The sequence below is a fragment of the Trachurus trachurus genome, assembly GCF_905171665.1.
Source record: "Trachurus trachurus genome assembly, chromosome: 3".
In the NCBI taxonomy this organism is placed as follows: Eukaryota; Metazoa; Chordata; class Actinopteri; order Carangiformes; family Carangidae; genus Trachurus; species Trachurus trachurus.
The window spans coordinates 16827663-16849977 of record NC_139893.1 but is presented as its reverse complement, the minus strand read 5'-3'; the positions used below and the strand labels follow the sequence as shown (position 1 = coordinate 16849977).

General features: G+C 42.3%; 1 protein-coding gene across 1 annotated transcript in view; it reads left to right on the top strand.

The window, feature by feature from the left end:
* The window catches only part of nfatc3a (nuclear factor of activated T cells 3a), a 62040-nt gene extending 40607 nt beyond the window's left edge, over positions 1-21433 (top strand). The window contains exons 7-10 of the mRNA XM_084001024.1: positions 4023-4078; positions 4250-4376; positions 6469-7560; positions 17990-21433. Of these exons, the coding sequence (XP_083857150.1) occupies positions 4023-4078; positions 4250-4376; positions 6469-7560; positions 17990-18066 (1352 nt within the window). The 3' untranslated portion in view covers positions 18067-21433. The remainder of the gene's footprint in view (positions 1-4022; positions 4079-4249; positions 4377-6468; positions 7561-17989) is intronic.
* The last annotated feature ends 882 nt before the right edge of the window (positions 21434-22315 follow it).

The following is a 22315-nucleotide window of genomic DNA, read 5'->3' as shown; positions in this document are numbered from 1 at the left end:
GTTCTAGCCTTGTTGTATTGCTGCAAACAGGTCCATAATATCTTAGTATATGAATATTAATTCAAACCACCCCTAAATCCTTTGTGTGTGTGTTCAATCCTCATCTTAGCCACAGCAAGTCCTCTATTCCTACAGGTTTACTGTATGTCTGCCGGTAATGTTGTACTGTGTGTCAGGTCATCATGAGAAGAACACTCAGATCATGAGACGATGTACAGTCCTAATATATCCTGACACAGACGTTGTATTGTATGTGCTGTTTTCCAGTATTTATAAAAAGGGTTTGTTGTAAATAGTTTTTATTACGATAAAGTAAACATAAAATAATCATAACATAAGTAGTTAAGTAGGCAAAAACGTTTTGTATCATTACTTTTCAAAAACACGTTGCATAAACACACAAACTTACGAGGACATGCCAATGTGGTTGTTAAATATGTTACTTTCACAATGAAATAACAAACCAAATAAATACATGGTAATACAATGGTGTGTGTCACCATTAAATTTTGCCATGGCTATCAATAGATCCTAAGTTGGTCTCACACTTTGCAGCAAGTGTGAACTGCTAAAAAAGAGAAGAAGATGAGTGAGGGTGCTGCATTTACAGCAATTATAGTCAGTAGTGTTTGCTGTTAGGAAGCTAGTGAATATCACTGTCAGTGCACTACCAACTCCTACTGGTTTCTTTCTCTACCTGTGTAGAGAGGGCGGGAGCTTTGTAGGAGGAATGTAGAGTCTATTTCCCCAAAACAGTATTTTTGACTTAAATGAAGCAACTTTTAAAGAAAAAAAAGAAAACCTTCTAGGCTGAAAGACTTACTTAGTTAAACTCCCTGTGCCATTCATCCAGTTTCTTTTAAGTCACCTGTCTTTCTCTGTCTTATCTTTTTTCTCTTTTGTACACCACTCCATAATCAAAACACCTGTAATAGCTGTTCCCTGGGATGGAAATTTTAAATGGATGACATTCGTTTAGCCAGTCTCTGCCTGCCCGAGGTAGCTTTGTGATGTAGAGCAACAGAATCAAGTTCACACATGGCAGAACGTTGAGTGTAAAGGTTTTTCTTATGAGAGAGAGGGAGAGCTATTCCCAGAGGAATTTCTTTAGCTCTTTGAGGTGTACCAGGTGAAGCATGGCATAAAAAAGGCGGCCTGGCTGAAACAACTCGCTGATGCTCAAGTCTTTAGAGCACAGAGAGGCAAGTGGAAACCTTGGGGAGGTGCATCGTGGGTAGGGAGCAAAGCTGGGGCCCATGGTGCACGAGGGCAGTGGACTGTGGAAGGAGACAGAAAGAATATGAAAGGGGAGGGGGGCGATGATGTTGATTAGGTTGTGTAAATGATCCCCCTCATCATGACTAATCCTCCTGCTTTAGTGCAGAAAAGCACTGATTGGAGTAAGTGCAGGAATGGAAGAAAAAGAAAGAAAGAGAAGCAATGACAGACATTTTTCCACCATCGCTCATAATTGAAAGACAACAGCAGATTCACAAGGAACTGGAGAGACTGGGCCATTGTTGCTAGTACACAGAGATTATGGGATGGTAACTACTATAAATGACTTTACTAGATGCAGAAACAGATCCCAGCAGTTGTTCATGAGATTCTATTTTAAAGTAGATGAACATGAAATAAACTGTAATACTATAGTGGCTTTAGGGTGATTGTCTATCCTTTGGCCCTCAGAACTTATAGGTTTTTTTGGACGCTACACAGTAAAAATATGCCATTTCTAACTGGGTTTACACATTCAAATACATGGCAAGTGGAAGTAAGCCTTTACACTGTACTTAAAGGAAAAATATTTTGTTGACTCAATTACAATTTTTCCCCTTACTCTCACTCCCTTGCTCTCTGTTTCTCCTGCTTTTATTTTTGTTTTAGGTTATTTGAGGAGTATTTAGGGGCTGATAGAGGATCAAAGGAGAAGGAAAGGGAAAGCAGATAAAGGGTAATGATAGGGGCCCTGAATTGTTGGTACTGTACTTATAAACTGTACAGTAAAATAGACCAATAGGTATATTTCTTTTAGGATATATTCTTTATTTAAAACCAAGAATAGATTATGTGATTTTTAGACTTTTAAAAGTATTAATGATAAAATTGAGCCCATACTTGGTATGAGTATTTCATCTTTACTTGGATAAATGTTTATATACGGGAATGGACCTCAAAGGCTGTATGTAGCACTAGTTGCTTCGAATAGTGACTAATACTGCATGTGTATTCTGTAGTCACTGTGTTGTTTCTGTTGTAAAAACTAATCACCTGTGCTTTTACAAAGACGTAAAAGCCAACAGTTGTAACATAAACAATAATTATCTTATTTATTTTCATTCAATCTTCCGGCACAGCGGATCCACGTTCTTTCCCCACTGACTGGGGGTGCATAGTGTGTCTGGATGATCCGAGTCCTTGTTTTAGTGTGGTATGAGGTTCCTGTCAGTGCTTGTTGTCTGACAGAGCATGTGGGGCCCTTGCTCCTGCTTGTTGAATGTCAACAAGCTGCAGTGCAATAATGCACTGCTGTCAGCTGCAAAGACATTCAAGGTCATTTGCTCTTTGGAAAAAAATATGCTGCCATCTACAAGTTAAGCTCTTCCTTTACAATGGGAGGATCTCTGTAGGGTTATGACTGCTTAATGTTGATCACTACAATGAGGTTCATGTTAGGCTGAGATCAGAGCAGATAAATCACCTACTTAAAGCTACGGTAGAGTGGGGATTTTCGTAGAAAGCTGAATAGCCTTAATGTAACAGGGCTTACATCTGAGCACTTACTTGGTTAGAATCTGCATGGAAGCCAGTCCTCTGCAGACATGTTGCAGATGCCTGACGGTGGTATTTGGGGGAATCCTTTGGGTTTTTTTGAGGAGCAGGCCATGCAGGTGCAGAGTGTACTTGCACAATGTGAGCACCAAAAAACAAGCAAATGAACATGCCTCCACTGAGAGCCCATTCAGTACTAACTTAGATGTCAACGTTTTTATTCTTTGCGATGCTGTGATGACTGCGATTTCTTCCAACCACACTGCAAGCCTGTCAGTGTTTTCACCCCAACTGCTTCCCTTCAAGCAGCTGCCCCTAAGATGTCTGGCCAAATAATTAGATCCCTCATAGGAAAACTGGAAAGGATGTTTTCTAGCCAGAAACCTGGCAGTGTGCAAAGGCATTTTAAAATAAATACAATTATTCCACTGGTCTCTCCATAATTTTAACCAGGCAAGACAAACAGCAGGATATTTGGACATTTGATTACTATTTAATAGCTGCTAAGATTTTCTCCATAGGGCTTCTGGGTCTTTAAAAATGACATCATTTTGATGTCTTCTGGTACTCCAGAACAAATTGAAATCGTGTGCTTTTCTGAAGCCTCATGTGGTTCTTAAGCCTTGTCTGTTTGAGAAAGCACTGTACACTGACATCATCTTTAGGAAAACAGAAAATAGTGAAAGAGAGCTACTCCAGATGGGGAAAACTACTTTGAAAAAACACACGCTGTGCTTCATCAGGGGTCCAAATGAAAAAGCTGTGGTTATCATGTGTGGCCTGGGTTTCTCAGTGCTTCTGTGTTAGCGCGATCAGGAGTGATTAAGGAGAGTTATATTTATTTTCAGTCACACTAAAACATATTTTTAGACCTATTTGTGTTTGTCTAAATATGAGCAAGTGTGTGAGAATATGATGAAATGTTGCTCTATTTTTCTTACCTCTAGAGCTTCTAGTTTATTCCTCATTAAAACGCCAGGAATTCATCTCATGTCTTTAGCCATGCCTGTCTTTTCTAAAATGCTGTAGTAAATTGCACTGTTGTTTTTTTCTGAGACTATTGATATGCTGAAATATAAAGAAAATTGTTGAAAGTGAGAGGAATGATGGAAGAAACTGATGGGTATCTGTAATGTGCATTGAAATGTTTTAGATGAATTGTAACTGGTGTATGTTGTTTACATTTTGATAATGGTACAAGGAATATTATCGGCTCATGCACTAAGACTTGTCTTAAACATTCCCTCCAGATGGACGGCCACAATGGGAAGTGGAGGCAAAAATAATGCGCGAGAAAACTCAAGGAGTAAGTAGTCACTTATTTACTTGTGCAGCCATTCTACAGCTTTTTGTCGGTTATATTTGATGTGAAATGTATTTGTTGATTGTAAAATTTTGCTTTAATTTTCATGTATGTAAATTGTAAAAAGTGTTGGTGGCATTATGTGTTTATAAACTATATGAAATGTTTTCATAGTCTTGTATCGTGGTGGAAGTTCCTCCCTACCACAGTAAGACTGTGGGGTCAGCTGTGCAGGTGCAGTTTTATGTCTGTAATGGCAAGCGGAAAAGGAGCCAATCGCAACGCTTCACTTACCTTTCAGGTGAGATGAGAGTTCATTCTCCCATTATTATCCCTTTTTTTTTTTTGTAAAAAAAAGGTTATGTGCCAAATCCTTGGGGAGCAAAACAAGGTAGGATAGTTTTGGTAATCTTATGCTGTTTAAGATGATTAAGTATTTCAGACCTTAAGTAATCTTCCTACAATTAATTTTATAGACATTTACCTGAAAACAATCTCTGAAGCTTTTACTTTTCATTCGTCTGGGCGTTTTATTTCCTGCTGTAGTGAATCTCCCAAGGCAATGGCAAGAAGTTTGAGTGACAGCAGAGACAGTTGTAGCATGCTCGCTGTGTTGCAGACTTCTCCACAGGGGTTTCACTAACCCAATTTCTCTCTTTCTCTCTCCAAAGAAACCATTGCTGTGGTTTCAAGGGGGCTCTTCCACTAACAATAACATCAGCACCTGCCAACTGTTTATTTTGTAAAGCCTCCTCAAACTCCCAAGCCAACTTTTTTTCCACACATGCACTGTATTTGCATGGGGTTTTATGATGCAAATCTTTTGCTATCCAGGAAACTTTTACTATACATAGCCCCTGAGATGTGGTTTGATATAATTATTTTAGCAGCAAGGAAACTCGGTGCTCATGATATTTTGATCTTAAAGTTTCCTTAATGTTTTTCATTAAAATCAAATTCCTGCCACGCTATTTGATATTGTTATTGTATTTTTTTTCCCCCTCTCCTTGAAGCCACTCAAACTGAAAACATCGTTGGCGGAATATAATACCAAGTGATCATTTTGTGCAACATATCCAAACCCTGACTTTTACCGCAACAGTGTGTATGTTTGTGTTTGTGTACGTGTGTGTGAGTGTGTGTATGCGTATAAGCGGCCTTGCCCCTCCACCCACCCAGCCTTTCTGTTTGCAAGCACGCCCACTCGACACAGGCAGTTCCTGTTTTCCCCGTTTACAGATTAGGGCAGCCAATCAGAGCAGAGTATAGAATTACCCTGCTCTGTCAGTCAGGCTGGGTCGCTGACACCACTAGTATCACCATGGACACCGCCTGCTTTATTGTGGCAAGAAAAAAAAAAATCTGTCAGTCAGTCATGTTTCATATTTCACCGTGGGCTGAGCTGCAAAGGCCCTGGCCTAATTCAAGGATGAATTCTGAGAAGGGTGTTTGAAAAAAAAAGCATTAACGTATTTTAAGTGAAAATTGGGGAACACAATACTCTCCTTCCTGTTTTGTAATTTTAAAATTCTGCACTGTCAGACAAGGCTCGATATTTTTCAAACATAAGGAAAACAGCTACAATGTGTGATCTCAAATTTGACACTGCATTAATTTTGCACAAAAAAATTGACTTCAATTATATTCAACTTTAGATATACATTATAATACCCTTGATATCCCCTCTGGCTCCATTTTCAGTCAGAATAAACCCCGTTTGGCCTTTTTGTGCCTCTTGCCTCTTAGTCCCGCAGGCATGACGGGGTGAGTAGAGGGCACGATCAGTGAACTTGTTTGTTCTGTTGGTCTGATCTGGGCTGGGGGGCACCCAGCTCCTCTTCCCACACAACATTTCACATGATGGCACCCAGACTGACAACATATGCTCTCCCTCTGATTCAGAGCTGGATAAAAATAAAACTCACTGTCACAAGGCACCAGATTGGGAAATAGGTTACCGATTGGCATAGCAGTGCTGTGAGCTTTCACAGTAAAAAGGGAATGGCCCCATTTATTATCAAAATGTCACTCAGTTTCTGAGGAGGTTTTCTTTAAGGAGGAGACTCATTTTGTAATTCATACATTTCAAAGAGTGTTTACTGCTTTGAGAGTTTTAGTCTTTCTTCTGCTTCAAAGCCACAGTCAGGATTGAAAATGTGGAAACACTTGAAACAACTACCTTTTTCAGCTAGTTCACCAAGTCTTTGGGCTAGTAATACCTGACCATCAATGTCGCAATGCAGTGACTTAACAAATTTATGTATTGCAAGACTTTTGTTTCTTTCTTTTGTTGCTGTGTTTGACTGATCGATGGAGAGCTGATGGTGTTTCTTTTGTCTCGTCTGTCTTTCCTGTTCCGTCACATCTCTCTGTGTGTGCTTCTCTCCCTTTAGTCATGGTGAAACAGGAGCACAGAGAAGAGCTGGACCTTTCTGCAGTGCCCCCCATGTCCATGCCCCTGGCACATGCTGCCAGTCTGGTGCGCACCCAGCTGCCTTCTCCTGAGCAGGGCCACCCATCGGACAACCTTCTGTCCAGCTCCCCCCATGGCCTGGCCGCGGGCTCTGGACCTGGCCTGCTACCCCTGCAGCCCACCTGCCCCTCCCTGGGCTCCCCGTCTTTCCAGCACCTGCCTCACCTCCAGAGCCGCAGCTTGCACCACCCTCCTGCTGATTGCCACATGACGTTCCACCCGAACTCCGCTCCCGCTCCTCTTCCCGCTGCTCCCCGACCCTCTTACCAGCCTATGCAGCACAGCCACAGCCACGGCCACGGCCACGGTCATAGCCTGCCCTTCAACGGCCAGTCCAGCCTTCCTCCTCAGGGCTACGAGAGGATGCCCTTTCAGCAGAGCCCCACTGCAGCATCGCACCCGATGGGGATGGGGATGGTGTACCCCCCTTCCCCTTGCTCCTCGCCATCAGCTCCTTCTTCTTCAAGCCCCAATCCCATAGTTGGGTCTCCCCAGAGCCAGCAACCTCTGCTCACTCCATCATCCCCACACCTCCAAACACTTGGAGGCTATCACTGCTCTCCAAATCCCAGCCAGGTTCCCTCTTCCAGTGGTCACCCCCTTGTGGCGCAGCACTCCTCCCAGCTGCAGAGGGCCATGGGCTACCACCCGGTGGGTCAAAGGTCAGCCTCCTGCCCCACGCCATCCAGCGCCCCTCCACCACGGATGATCCCCTCTCCGCACTCCGGGCCCTCCTCCCCTCAGCTCCACTCGCTGCCCTACCAGTCTCCCACCTCCTCCTCCCCCACTTCAGGTGGCAGTCCTCTGGGGCCCCTTCAGCAGCAGCCTTCTCCCCAAGCTACAAGTCCAGTCATGGCCAGTCTCTCCCCAGCAGCAGGCCCCCTGGTTCACCCTCTAAGCCCCCAGGGCCCCTTCCCTTTGGACGGGGAGAGGCTGAACATCAAGCAGGAGCCGGAGGAGAGAGAGCCCACTTTCCGCTCTATCGGACTGCAGGACATCACTCTGGATGATGGTAAGACTGCTACAAAGATGTCTTTTTTCTGTTTAATAAGCTTGTTTAGATCTACCACAAAGAAAAGCCAGGGATACCAATGAAGATTTTAACTTATCTTAACTTGATTCTCATGGAGGCAGTCACACATGCACATAGGCGAGGCCAATCTGAAACCGTTAAAAACAATTAAAAGAGGAGCTGGACCTCTTCTACCTTTGTTTCTCCCCCTCCTGTCTACCGTATATCGTCACAAATGCGTCTTCGACAGTCATTTGTCAGTTTTCTGTCAGTCCATTCGTTCTGCTCTCATTATCACATTTTCCTTCCTGACCCTGTCCCTCTACACAAGATATTTAGAGCACACCCATCTGTGATCAATCTCATTTACAGTCTAAAACAAGCGACCACTGAGGGATTAAATTTACCCTACAATATGTGACTTGCAAGATAAATTTGTATCTGATGATGTAAAACAATACAGAGCTCCAGTTGTTGTATCAAGGCTGAAACCTTGATGCCTGATTACGGTGATAGTGTTTCATCTGTCATTGCAGTACACAGGTTCATTACTTGGGGGTCCTGTGACTTAGTATTGGATGACATAGACACAATAGGAGTGATAACTATGGTATCATATTAAAGGGGCTAATTGTAAACTGCTAAGCTTTTATATCTCTGGCAGCAGTTTGGGGATTAATTACACTTTGTGTTTTTTGACTTCTTGGAACATGGGAGAAGGAGAGGATTGCATCATTTTGTTCTACATGCAAAGACTGAAAACAGGAATCGCAGTCGTGTGCTGCTGCAGTAATTACATCCTGTGTGTGTTGGTGTGTATGCGAGTGAGAGTGTACGTGTGTTAACAACTCTAATTAGGATGCTCAGGAGAACTTGTTGACTTAACAATTGACCATGGAGTCAGTGTGTGCATTTATCAGCTTTTTTCTCTCATCCATGAACAGTACCGAAAATATGTTCCTCCGAGCTGTTCTAAATCATCTACCTCCTTATCTGCCATTCAGACCCTTGTCTGGTGTTTCGTGGTGACCCCAGTGCCATATTCAAATGAGGCTTAAAGGTTTAGGGTTAATAAATAGCCTGGTGAAGCTGTGTCAGGTAGGTGTGATAGTGTGTACTAGCACGGGTCACCCTAATTAACACAGGGCTATTGTCAATAAGTCATGTGTGAAAGCCCAACAGCCACTTCATTCATCAGTGCATTATACTTGTGCATACACACAGAGACTATTACACATTTAAACGTGTAACCTGTGTAAAAAGCCTGATGACAAAGCTTTTCTGTGCATGCGTGCGTGCAGACATTTAATCTGTTTATTTTTTCAACATTAACTGGTAAGTCCGATTTATTTATTTATTTAGTAAGTCAGATTTAGTTGGGTCTCTCTCTCTCGCTGTCACATGGGCACAGTCAGACACACAGCCACTGTGAAAGTAGCTGGCTGTGCTCGCACTCAAAAAAAAGTGTGAGAAAAGTTTGTGAGTGACACGGTTCAAGCGGGAATGTAAGCTCTCCCTTTGAGCCTGTGGCTAAAAATAGCTTTCTGTGCCAGCCCAGCTCTGTAGGCCATATTTTGAAGTAGCAACGTGGAGCTTCACCGCGCTCTGAGTTTTAGGAGGTCGCAGCACACTCTCTTTAAGTAGACCACATTTACCCCAGTTTGACAGACACATGGATCAGGAGAGACAAACATATGGAAATGTGGAGTACCACAAGTGGAAGTCGTTTCATATAGAAGATACACAGGCACGGTGCCTCAGGGAGTTCTGAATGATAACTTAAAGCAACTCTGCATTATGAGCATTTTAAGGCATTGTATATAACCACTAGGTCTGACTATGATTTATTTTTCCTAAATTAGTGGGTACCGACCTTCTATCTGCAATCACTATGATTAGAGCTGCCATCAGCATGTCACTGTTCTAACCAGGGGCTTTAGATGTTTTTAGATGAGGTAGCATTACCTTTCCTCCCTTCAGCCCATGAGTTTCACTCCATTAAACACAACCTTCAAGTAAAACATTCAATGTGTTTTGGAAGGTTTGTCTTTAAACAGCTTTCTGACCTCTATAAAAATCAAGCAGACACGGGGTCATTGTTTTGCACGATATCATGTGTTCATCATACATGATATAAACCATCACAGACTTATGTTAGCAGCGTGAGAGGGAACACGAGTGTGAATGTGTAGAAAACTGTTCTGGTTAGCAAGCAGATGGCCCTCGTGACGCACACCAGAGCATGCTTGCGATGTGTGTCTCAGTGTGTCGATGTGTGTGCGAGAGAGATGGTATATTGTCTTTGTGTGTCTGTTTAATGTTGTCTGTGTGTGTGTGTGTGTGTAAAGCAGGAGACACAGGAGGTGAAAAGACAGACTGACAGACAGATGGACAGACAAGTTCAGGATCCAACCCCACTGCAGGGTCACTCAGCCGAGACATTCAATCTGAAATAAACTTGGCATTTGGGATTAAAGCAAAGTGCACGCTGGATAGTTTCATGCTTTTTGCATTTCAGATTTTGTATGTCAATATTAACTGAAGATGTTGCAGTTACTCAATCCAAATATTAAAAAAAAATGTTTTATTTGATATACTACTGTATATAATGTAAAATGGCTGCTTTGAGATTGACAGCCTACACCCTGCAAGGATTTATTTTCATTAGGTTTTGCTATGAAAAAAAAGGCTGTTAACAAAAGCAGTGAACTGGAACAGCAAAGAGGGCTGTTTCCAACAAAGCAGCATGGGATGTATCTCAATGTCACTAAAAATTTGCAGCTTTGTGTATTTCTTCTTCTTTGATGTCTCAGTCAGTGCAGATCAAAGTTTGGTCGGGTGCTGCCATCATGAGATATTATCAAAGGCAGGTTTGTCATGGTGTCAGTTTGGCCATTTGGTGCGGTGCAGACACCATGGAGTGTCAGCACCTCAACAAAAAAGCAAACACAGACTCTTCACTTCATCAGCAGGTACATGTGATTGATAGATTATTATTCTTTTAATATGAATCAATGTCTCTACCATCTATTCTCAGGGTGTCGGTTATGTTCCCCATACTCTTTGCAGACATACAGTATCTGTTCAGCTCTTTCAGAAACACAGTAGTGGCTTGAAGACTGGTCCCTCCTGTGATGATGATTACAGCAGTCATGGTGACAGAATCTGAAGCCCACCCGTGCATTTGAGCTAATTAATCATCGCGTGACGATCCCTATGTTTACAGAGCACGAGTATGGATGGGAAGGGATAGCACGCGTGTGATTGTCTGTGTGTGCGTGTAGGCAGTTACTCTAGTGTCAGTGGTGTGTGCGGTGTGTGTCCACAACAAAAGCTGGTCGTATGTCGGCCCTGCCCTGCCCAAATGCACAGCTGCCTCAAACTGCGAGCACAGCTTTGAGGGTTAAGAATAGGCCGAGCCCTGCTGCCTGCATGCCTTGAGAGGGACACTGACACAGCACACACACACACACAGGGAGCGACACACATTATCCTGTAGATGTAATCAAATATATGTGGCAGTGCAGTAAACAATTCCTTTAAAAACACTTTTTACTGTTCTGTTTTTCTACAAGTGGACAGACCTTTTAGAAACAATCTTGTTTGAATGTTGAAAATGAGGTTACAGCTACAGTAGCTTAGCCAACTCGGCTTAGCATATGGGTGGCTGGAAAAAGGGAAAGAGCTAGCCTGGTTCCCTCTTAAGCTAAGAAGGCCCCCTACCAACACCTCTAATCTGTTTTAAATAACATTGTATGTCTTATGTACAAAAAAAATGAAATGTAAAAGTAACACTTTGTGGTTTCTCACTGCTATTTCATGGTGGGAAGCAGTCACCTCATGAGGTCTCCACTGATTGCCCTTGTAAAACTACAACTTGTTTTAACAACACATTATGTGTTAATTAGTAAGCTTTAAACGTGCCAGTGTGAGTCAGCGTTACCTTCAGAGAGAACCAGACTAGCTGTTCCTCCTGTTTCAAGTCGTCATGCTAAGCTAAGCTACTGTAAGCTAACTGCCTGATGGCTGTGGCTTCATATAGATATGAGAGTGATTCCAGTGACTCCTGCAAAATTGACTTTACTTTAACAAGGAGCTCTTTGTAATGAGAATTTCTTATTAGATTCCACTAAGAATCAACGGCAACTTCCTGGACCCAGTTTTAAGCTCCTGGGCGGCTGCTTCTCTGCCCACACTCAGACCGTAGCTATGCTCCCTGAGCATAGCAAAATGGCTGTGAGCCGTAAATGAGTAAAACAAGTGAGTGGTGAAGAGGCCAAACTAGAGCAATCCAAAAAAGACTTGGATATTTTTCCTTCAGAAGTTGGCCGACCAGGCCACAGAGAATATTTCCAGTGAATATTGGATTTACCTTTGACAGGTGGCAAGAAATATGACTCCGGGTGTATCCCAAATGAAATTAAACATGAAATTATGCTTGGAAATGAAATTACCGTATTTTGTTGGCTACCTTTTGGATCATCTTTATTCACATTTTCCCTTTCGAAGGGCCTGAAAAAACTTTGTAAATGTTTTTCCCCCCCTCTACAAATGTACCTGTTTTATAGATTACTATTTCAATGATCAACAACCGTCATTCAACAAAAGTGTAAATGAAAGCCATTCACAGTAAAAGCATTCAGTGGCTTATAAAGCTGGCATAGCAGCCTTCTTATGAAAAGTTGGAGTCATGGGTGAAATTGCATCAGACAAAACTGGTTATTCATAAATCTTATATTTATACGCATGTTTACACAGCCAGGGAGAAATGAAAACATACCTGTAGCTCATTTAACTGTGATTATTTATATGAATATGTAGATATTAATCTTCCTTTTTTCCCCCGCATGTGTTTGCATGGGACCATCATCTTAGCCGGAGGATTCATGCCACAATTAGCCAACCATAACAGAGTAGTATGACAGAACCTCTGATTTGACGGTATGAGAAAAAAAAAACAGTGGAAGGAAAATACGTTTCCGTTGAACGCTGTTGCTGCTTGTTAAAAACAATGGCAAATATTTGCTGATGTTTTCCCCTAAAACAAGGGGAAACTGACTTTCTGTGTCATCTTTCCATACAATTAAGGTCTTAGAGAGAGAGAGAGATGCAGAGGTCTTGGCAGAGGCTGGAGTCTGGAGTGGAGACTGTGCCAGTGCTGCTGCTTTTTCTTTTGACAGGAGAAGGGGAAGCCTGGAAATCCCTCAGTGGGGATGAGAGCAACTCATCGACTCTTAGTTCATGCCTCTGATACACATGCCGTATTATTATGGAAATAATTATGCTATCTATAATGCAGATTTCACTATGGTTTTGTTGCGTTCGCGCTGCTCTTGTTTCCCCTCCTTAGCGCTGGTGTTGATTTGTGCACGTGAACCAAGCACCAAGAGCCGCTGTCTGACTGGAAAATGAATACTGTGATACAAGTCACCACATTACTCACGGTGCACAAATGAGAACTTGACCATTATAAGCAGATTTCGCTTCCCCTACTGAATGCAGAGGTCTTGAAATGTGTGTATGCAAGTGTGTGTAAACAGTGACTTTCCTGTCAGCTTTTGGTGAGTCACCTTAGCGTGCTACTGTAAAGTTGCCACCATATGTTTGACATCTTTGTGATGCAGAATATAGTATTTTCTCTTTTTCTTCTTTTATTCTACTTTTTAGTAGAACAATAATCTGTCCCTCACATGCAATTTTGTGGCTTTCTTATACCGTTGTAAAAAAATGTATATATTAGGACTTTGAAGCAACGTGGTTTTGTATGAGAAGTATTTTTCAGAATTTTCTGACATTTTATAGACCAAACATATTATTCAGTTATGATGTGAAACAAAAAAAACACCACCCATTAAATTGCTGAGAAGCAGAAATGTAATTATGGCTTTGATACCAGAAACACCAATTTCATGGTGTGTGCTGATAAGTCCAACAGTATCTACTATTAACCACAGTAGTGGGCTTTGCTGATCTCCCTTGGCAGCCGTTGGGGCTCCAGTGGTTTCCTCCCGGAAGCCCAGTCCTGTGGTCATCTGCTTAGTGGAGCCGCTATTCTGTGTCCTGAATGAAAGACGGAGGCCTTGTGAATCACTTACCGTCAGATCAAATGGGAAATCCACCGATGATTCACAGAGATGAGTGACTTTGAGAAACTGACTTTTTAACGAGCCTCTCCGGTGTGCTCTGTGCCCTCACCCACTCATTCACTTATTCCAAAAGTGAAATTAAAGTGAAACAGAAAAAGGGCCACAGAGCTGCTGCAGCAGAGTTAAAAGAGTGAACTAGAAAAGACTTCTCTGAGCAGACCTGGAAGATTTCAATACAAATTCCATCAACTGACCGTCTCTTTCCAATGTGTGCGATCGCTCAGTGGATTTTTACTTCATGTTTGTGCTCAGACCCGAGGCTTTGAGGAGACGTATGCATGTCATTACAGGGCCCTGCAAATGGAAACTGTGTGCTTTGATATTCCCTCTTGCAGGCAAACCAAGTCTTGCCTCTCTCTGTTCCCTTTGCACAAATGTTTTCCATTGTAGCATGTTGTCTTCATTTGCTGGACTGAACAATCAGTCAATCTTCAAGTTATTTGCTTAAGCTGCTCTGCCAGAGTGATGTTTTTTATTCCTGGGTCAGGGAACTTTTTTCAGTGTGTCATAGAGGGTTATGATAATTACCCATTTTCCATTTCGACAGTTGACATGTTTATCATGCTGAGTGTCCATCTGCCCATTTCTCTCCTGTTTTGCATTATGGAAATCTTTTCAATATACCTCCATGGACAAGCACTTCAGAGATGAGATCACTCAATCACAGTGGGAATTCGGAAATTGAAGCATCCCGGACATGAATTTAGATTAGATAGAGTAGTAGTAAGTAGATTTGACAACAGATTCATTTTGAGACTAGAACTTAACTCTAAAATCTTCGGGGTGATATCTCTCTTGTGGAGCCCTCTTTGCTTGTTCCTGACTCTCAGAGTTGAGTGCAGCTGGTCAGTAGCTCTGCTTAACCCAGCAACCAACTGTAACCAAGCTAGTTCACAGAGATTTAAGACTTCCTCTGTTTCCGCTGCACTGAGTGGCAAAGGTTTCTCTGTAGTCACGAAGCTGTACAGAGAATACATCTCCACCACTGCTATAGTAGAGACTCAATATTAGAAATCACAAAAACTTCTGCTAAATCAACTTTCGAACTCATTCAGGCAATCTGATGTAAGGGTAGCAGTGAACGGCTGCTGGCAGCGACACCTGGAGCAGTAGTAGTAGTCGGCTGACTGCAGATGTATATTTTGACTAGGGAGCCCCCCTCCCAGTCATCTGGAGAGGATCTCCCTTTGGTGGAGCCATTCAGAGCCACACTTACTACGCCGGCTTTTCTGTTGCACTGTCATGAACCAGTAAATGTGAGAAAACACTCTCAGCATATGAAACTTGTCATAGGCCATGCCCACAACTGAAGTTTTTATAGGTTTTAATTTTTTCTGTTTTTCTCAAGTTTAATTTGCACTTGATATTTTTAGTCTTTCCACCTCCTCTGCTGACTTTTTATCGTATAAACGATTCTTTTCTCAGCATGTTGTTGACAACCAGTCAGATGGAAAACAACAAGGAATAAGTGACATTATTGTTCCGAGGTGTCGTCTCCTCCTTTGCATTTTCAATCTGCTTTGAGAATGAGATGGAAATTGTCTTCAAACGACAAGACGGATTTATTACAACCCGATCAGATTATCCGACTTTATACATGGAGCATAGCTGTAATATCGAGAGACAGATTGTGTGGGGAGACCTCTTTCGCCAGCGATTGTCTTTCTATTTTCCTTTCATGAGAAAAGCGAGTGAATCAAATTGAGAGGAATTAATCTCAGGTTGCATTTGCTTGAGTCACGGGTTTTTCGGGTTGTTTTATGCTAACTACCTCCAGCGCATGTTCAATTATCAGACGATAGGTGAATGTTTGCCTCTGCAACAATCTAATCGGTACAGCGGAAAGTGATATGTTTTTGCAGACGCCCACTTGTTGGTCTGTCGCACTTGACACTACGTTGTTCATATTTCTGTGGTGTTCGCGCACATTCACAGTTTACCACATAACATTTCAGCTGTGCAGCACACTCACAACAGGCCTGGAAATATATCACTCTGTGATTGATCTAGTATTTTAAGTCCTTAAGCCCCTTCCCAGACCATGACCTGTTTTGAAAGTTGTTAATACATTTTCTTTTATTATTTACTTTACATTTGCTCTGTGTTAACACTGTTAGGGTTGAAATATAACACATTTTTCATCTAGATTTCACAAACTCAGAGTGGAGCTTGGACAATAGAATCACAGACAAGCTTTTTTCACGTCATCGATAAGGCTGTCCTGCTGCACCATTGGTCTTTTTAGTAACACTTGTAAGATGCTGTTTATTTTGGGCACAGTTTCACACTTGTCTTCTGAAAGGTCGCGCCCTTTAAAGGAGATGTGTAGTTCTCCATCAGACTTTTATATCACCAATGGAATCGCCTGACAAATCGATAAACCGGCCAATTTGTTGTATATTATACCTCAGCCCTCTATATACAAAGGTAAATGTTTGCTTTCATAGTCACAGTCTAGTCTCATAAGTGCGTGGTAGCGCTGTGAGTGTGACTCTGTGCGTGTTTGTGTGTGTGTGTGCGTGTGTGTGCGTGTGTGTGTGTGTGTGTGTGTGAATATGGTTGACATGGGAAAGGAAGAGCCTCCCACGCTAACAGGATGATATGAGTGATGGTGGCCAGACACAAAAGCAAGAAACAGAAAACACAAATAAAACAACAAAATGTGCACTGAGGCTCAGGATTGAACCTGTTGATCCTGTGACAGATGTAATGTAAAATGAACAAGCTGTAATAGTTAGATATCATGTAGTTAAAAGCACAAAACACACGCTTTGTTCCGAAGAAGAGCTGTTAGAAAAGAGTTACACAGATAAGGCGGTAAGGTTTTAAATATAAAGATTACACTCATACTTATAATAATGTTTCATGTTTGCGTTTTCTATTGAAGGTATTAGTTTCACAGATACACGCACCTCCGTCTTCAACTTCTGTGTGTGTCATCAAAGATCATTTAAATACGGTTTCTTTTCTCTGGTGAAACGGAGCTGACTGGGTTCATTTGCTCGTCATCACTGACTGAGTCACCCCCCCACCCTGCCACCTTTTTAAAGACAAAACTGGTTTACAGTAAAACATTTGTTTATCATGACCTGGGGGAACGTCTGATTTAAAGCAGCGTTGCACAAACGGACAGATTGGTGGTGAACAAACGAGCCTCGTCTCGGGCTGTCGTGTACAGACAGGTCTGCTTGTAATACGCCCCAGCCAGTGTCAAACTGGGCCAGAGGGCTCTGCTGCACCTCCCAAACCAGTTCACCCAGCCTGATCTCCCTCTCTGACCTGTCATCATCGACTTTACAACTCCTCGGTGCAATCACCTGAAGAGGTCTCAGAGCAGAAACAAAACACACATATTGTTACAATAGCAAAAACAACATCACATTTTCCATAAATTCCAAATGGAAGTTTTCTCTCCCTCTCTCTCTCTCTCTCTCTCTCTCTCTCTCTCTCTCTCTCTCTCTCTCTCTCTCTCTCTCTCTCTCTCTCTCTCTCTCTCTCTCTCCGTCTCTGTCCTCATGTCTTTCCTCACCACGTCAAAGTATCTGAAGTTGATTCACATCACGGCTGCAGTTTTTACTAGCTCCCTGCTGTGTCTCTTGTGGTCCCAGTGTGAATAGTGAATGGAGGCTGCAGATGTAAAACAATCACGCCGGCTGGAAAACATGAAAAAATAAAAGCAGGCAACGAGAAAAGAGAGCAAGAGTTGTCTGTTATTTATTTAAAAACAGGCTCTGAAGGAGTTGGTGGAGTAATTAACCTCGCTGTGCCTCAGTGCCTCTCTGGGCTCAACTTTTTTTGTTTGTTTTTTAACAATGATTTGGTTTTACAAACTCCATGAACAGGCCTGAGGAAATGAAGTGAAGAACCATTAAAGCTCTAATGAAGTAGCGGACAGCCCCCGCTGGCTGGCCGGCCTCACAGCGCTGTGTTTATAGGAGTCAGTGTTCTGTGGTAACTGGTAACGTTTCTTTGGCTTAAACAAAGGTCAGGCCTGGCACATTTAGTGAATGGAATAGTTTCTCTCATTTTCTTCTGTCGGGAGTTATTATATCTCACGTCAGAGCCGTGACTTTGTGACCTTTGGTTTTGTCAGTCTGTCTGAGTTTTTCCACTTTGAGCTCTTGGCTGTTTTGAGTTCGAGCTCTCTGTCCCGTGAGAAACTCCGAGTGGGACAACACTGCCCTCTGCTGGAAACAAGTGTGAATAATGGAAAACCAATGCAGCTACAAAGCAAATAACAGTTCATTTTTAAATAGTAATAAGTGTTGTTTCTGTCTTCGCAGTGAATGAAATCATCGGCAGAGACATGTCCCAGTCCCCCAGCGCCCACGGTCCTCCGTCAGCGCACAACCAGTCATAGCTCAGCCCTCGCACAGGCCCCCCCCAGCGCAGCCTTTTGGGCTCACGAACCATCCCCTCCGGCTCGTCACTCGTAACCCAGCAACCTCGCCGCTCCAGCATGGACCCTGCTCCCGGCCCGAGGTCCAGGTCCCGAGTGCGATGAGGACAATAGAGCAAGGAGGACACAAGACTGGGGTTAAGAGACTGAAAACGGTTTGGAGCCTCATGGGGCGGCTAGCTAACCCAACCAGCCTGACAAGAAGACACTCTTCATTCGTCTCATCTGATTTCACTGACAAACAAAACAGTTTAGAGATACAGACAAAGAACTCACAACTCGCACCACACAGACAAGTGAGCAGGAGAAAGCAGCCACGTCCATTTACACTCGGTCGGAGAATAACGAAGAGCGGCGATAAGAAACCTGCTCTTCACATGTCCACAGCTCAGAGCTGTCTGTTAGTTCTCACATGTCAAGATGTCCCCCCCACTCCTTTCAAAGCACCGCTGTCTTCTTGACCAATCAGCTCTTTGTGAGTTCGCTCACTTTCCAGTCCGTCTTGTCCCCCCCCCCTCCTCCCCCACCAGCATCGACCTTCATGCATTAAGACGTCTTGATACATAAAAGAAAAAAATAGAAATTTAGGGGCGCACAATGTTGTCACAGGAAGTCAGAAGACAGAAGCTTTAGCTGCTGCTAAAGAGCTCAGAATGTTTTTTTTTCTTCTTCATTATTTACTTCAGTGTACTGCAACTCCCATGATGCAACACCAGATTCAGGGTTTGCCATGTATGAATTATTAGCCATGAAATCTGGTCAGTCTGAACTGTCCAGCTACATCATCTCGCTCACGGCTCTAGCGTTGACGACATTGCCCACTCCTTTTTTTTTTTTTTTCCTCCCTCCCTTTTAAATGAGAAAACCTTTCAGGTCTGGATTGCAGGAGTCTGGCGGAGAGGAGCGAGCTCCTCCGGTGCTGGTCTGGGATCTGCAACCTGCAACATTCCACAACTTGTAGAAACCTTGCAGACATGTAGATATCTGTACATGACCCCCCATACAACTGCGTCTTTCTCTCTCTCTTCCTTCCTTCTCCTGTTCCCTCTGTACGTCCTCCCTCCCTCTCCTGTATTTCTTTTATCAAGTTGAACAAATGCCTTATTAACATTTAGCAGCTTTGGATGGTAGTGAAAGCTTTTTTTCTTTTCTTTTTTTTGTCTCGTTTTGCACAGCTGGCTTTGAGTTTGACTGTAAAATTATTTCATTTACTGTCGTGCGGTTACGATTTCTTGACTCCTGACATGGGATGAGTGGGATCCAGGACTCGAGTTAACCCTCCGGATTATTTTCATTCAGATTTTCAAAACGCCCGTTATTTCCACATGACAGAGAAGAGTTTTTATTTTTCACGCAATAACTCCCCACGTCTCCCAGGGGCCTTAGTGTGCCTTCTATTTCTTGACAGGTACCGTACCTGTGACAAATGAGAGCCTCTGTGACACATAATGGGAAATAATTTGACTAAAAGTTTTTTTTTTTGGCTTTTATTGCCTTTAATTGATCGTGCAGTCGAGAGAGAGACAGGAAATGGGGAGGCAGAGAGTGGGGGAATGACACACAGGAAAAGGCCGTCCGACGCGGGACTCGAACCGGGGCCGCCTGCACCGAGGACTGAGCCTCAACATGGGGCGGCAGCTCTACCCAGTGAGCTAAACGCCACCCCATTTGACTAAAAGTTTGAAAAGTATTTTATACAGATTTCTACATATTATATTTATGTATTAACCCCACCCCTCCCCTCCCTCTCTGCACCCCTTTCACAAAGTCTAGAAAATGATCTGGATGTAACTGGGTCTTCCACAACCCCCTGTTTGCAACAATCAATATTTGCTGTTCACAATCAAAGACTTAATTCATATTTCCTGGTCTGACAGATATGCTGCAATAACCCAGAGTATTTTCAGGCAGGTTTCTAGTCAGATGTGATGAGGATGTGATTACACACACACACACACACGCACACACACACAGATTCTGGATTTGAAGATTTCCTTCTTTCTTTCTTTTTTTTGCCTTAAGCTTGACAATGATGCTCCTGCATATGAGAACTGAGGAGTGTTGCTTATGACAGTTTGAAGTCAGTTTCCAGGTGAAAATGATTTTTTGCTATGCATTAAAATTCTGCCTAATGCCTTTAAAAACGAGGGGAAAAAGACAAAAAAGACCTTGATGCCTATAGAAGTAGAATGTAGACATGTAGATGCTTGATTGATTGTGTTATAGCATCCCGGATCTGTCCGTCAGCCAATCTGCCTTTGTGGAGGACACAGTGCAAGCATCTTAAAAGGTTCATTCGTGTGTGTGTGTGTGTGTGTGTGTGTGAGAGAGAGAGAGAGAGAGAGAGAGAGAGAGAGAGAGAACGAGAGAGAGTGAGTGAGTATGAACGTCCGTATGTGTGGATGGATGGTTGATGTTTGTACCAAATATGCTGTACAGAAGACAGGAAGTCCTATTTTCACCAACAGAAGCACATACATGTATTTAGGCTATGCAAACTATAAGAAGCAAATGTGAGACATGACATTAAACATGAGAAATGAGATTATAAACTATTTGTAATGTTGCTTATGAACTTCACAGAGCAGAAAAAAAATAAACATTCAGATAGTGAGAGTATCATGTCACTATGTAAACTATTAGGATGCCTTAACTCTTGTTTGAAAACCAGTTTGTCAGTGTGTCTGTATGCTGTTCTGGGTTGATTTTTTTTCTTTCCATGACTAAGACGTTAAGTCAGTAACTATTATTATTATTATTTTCTTGTTTGTTTTTTGGGGGCACAGGGTGGACATTTGAGGGTTGGGTGGGAGAAGGGAGATGGCTCTTTTTTTTGCATATGAAGCTGGTTCTGCAGCTTGAAAGACTTGAGTCAACAAAAAAAAGAAAAAAGAAGAAAAAAAAGAAACAAAACCAGCATTGACAGTTAACTCTGGCTGCCGTCCTCTTCTGTCACAACCAAAGACCGAACAATATGTTCCCATTTTACATTATGGTAAAGCAACAGAGACTGTACAACTCTATTTTTGATACTTCGAAATGGATGTCATTCCTAAAAGGTAGGGGACGTGTATGAGTGTTGAGAATATATGTATATGTATATATACATATATACATATACATATATGACATTGTTTTGTAAAATAAAAGGGAAATACAGGTTTAGCTGATGTTTACCGAGCCTTGTATTGTCATTTCTTGTATATTTTGTATGTTAAAATTTTTGTAATTTTTAAGACTGCAGTGCTTTTTGAAATTATTCAAAGGGAATACCTTGCATCATACCTTAGGCTCTAAAGTAGTGTATATCAATAAAACAGAAAACTCAGCCATGTCTTTGTCTTCTCATTTTTTGACACAACACCTGCTTTCTCCACACCAGCACTGTTCTCCAAAAACTCACCAACCCTCAGAACCCTGAGGGTATTCAAGTATTTTGTCACATATGGCTCCAGCAGAACAAAGGCAATCACTGCCAGACACCATTTTATTATTCCCGTTAATAGACAGAACCAGTTTAGTGATGGTTTTGAGCTCAACATCATCCAATCTGTCTGGGATTACATGTAAGTATCTGAGGAGCTCCAAGATATTTGGAAAAAACCACCGGCCCAGGTCCTTCAAAAACTGTGTGCAGGTGTGCCTATCTACAGTAGAAAAATTGATGCTGTTTTGAAGGCAAAGGGTTGTCACACCAAATATTGATTTGATTTAGGATTCTTGTCTCTTTATTCACCGCATTTTGTTAATTGATGAAAAAAAACACTTCCATCTGTGACAGCATTCAGCTTTTTTTCCCACACCTGCCTAAAACCTTACTGTATGTGAATGACAGGTTACTTTCAAATTTAAATGAGTTTCAGCTAAGTTGTCCTAAGTAAAGTCACCCTTTAGTGATTCACAAGCCATTAGGTGTGGAGTTCTGCTTTGGCGCCCTCTGGTGGTTTTGTCAAAACACTGCAGACCCCTGTCATGTAGAGCAAATACCTTTTACAGTCTAATGGCAAATACCTGCAGATGAAAAACCAAAACATACACTGCCCGTCCAAAAAAAAGTCACCGCTTGGATAATTACTTCATGGATGACTATGTTTCAGCTATGCTTCAACTTATCTAACCCTAACTGATGCAGTCTCATTTCTTAAACAAACATGTTGGAAGACACATCCTGTGGCTGTGGAGAAGATGTTAATCTATGTTTCAGAAGGGT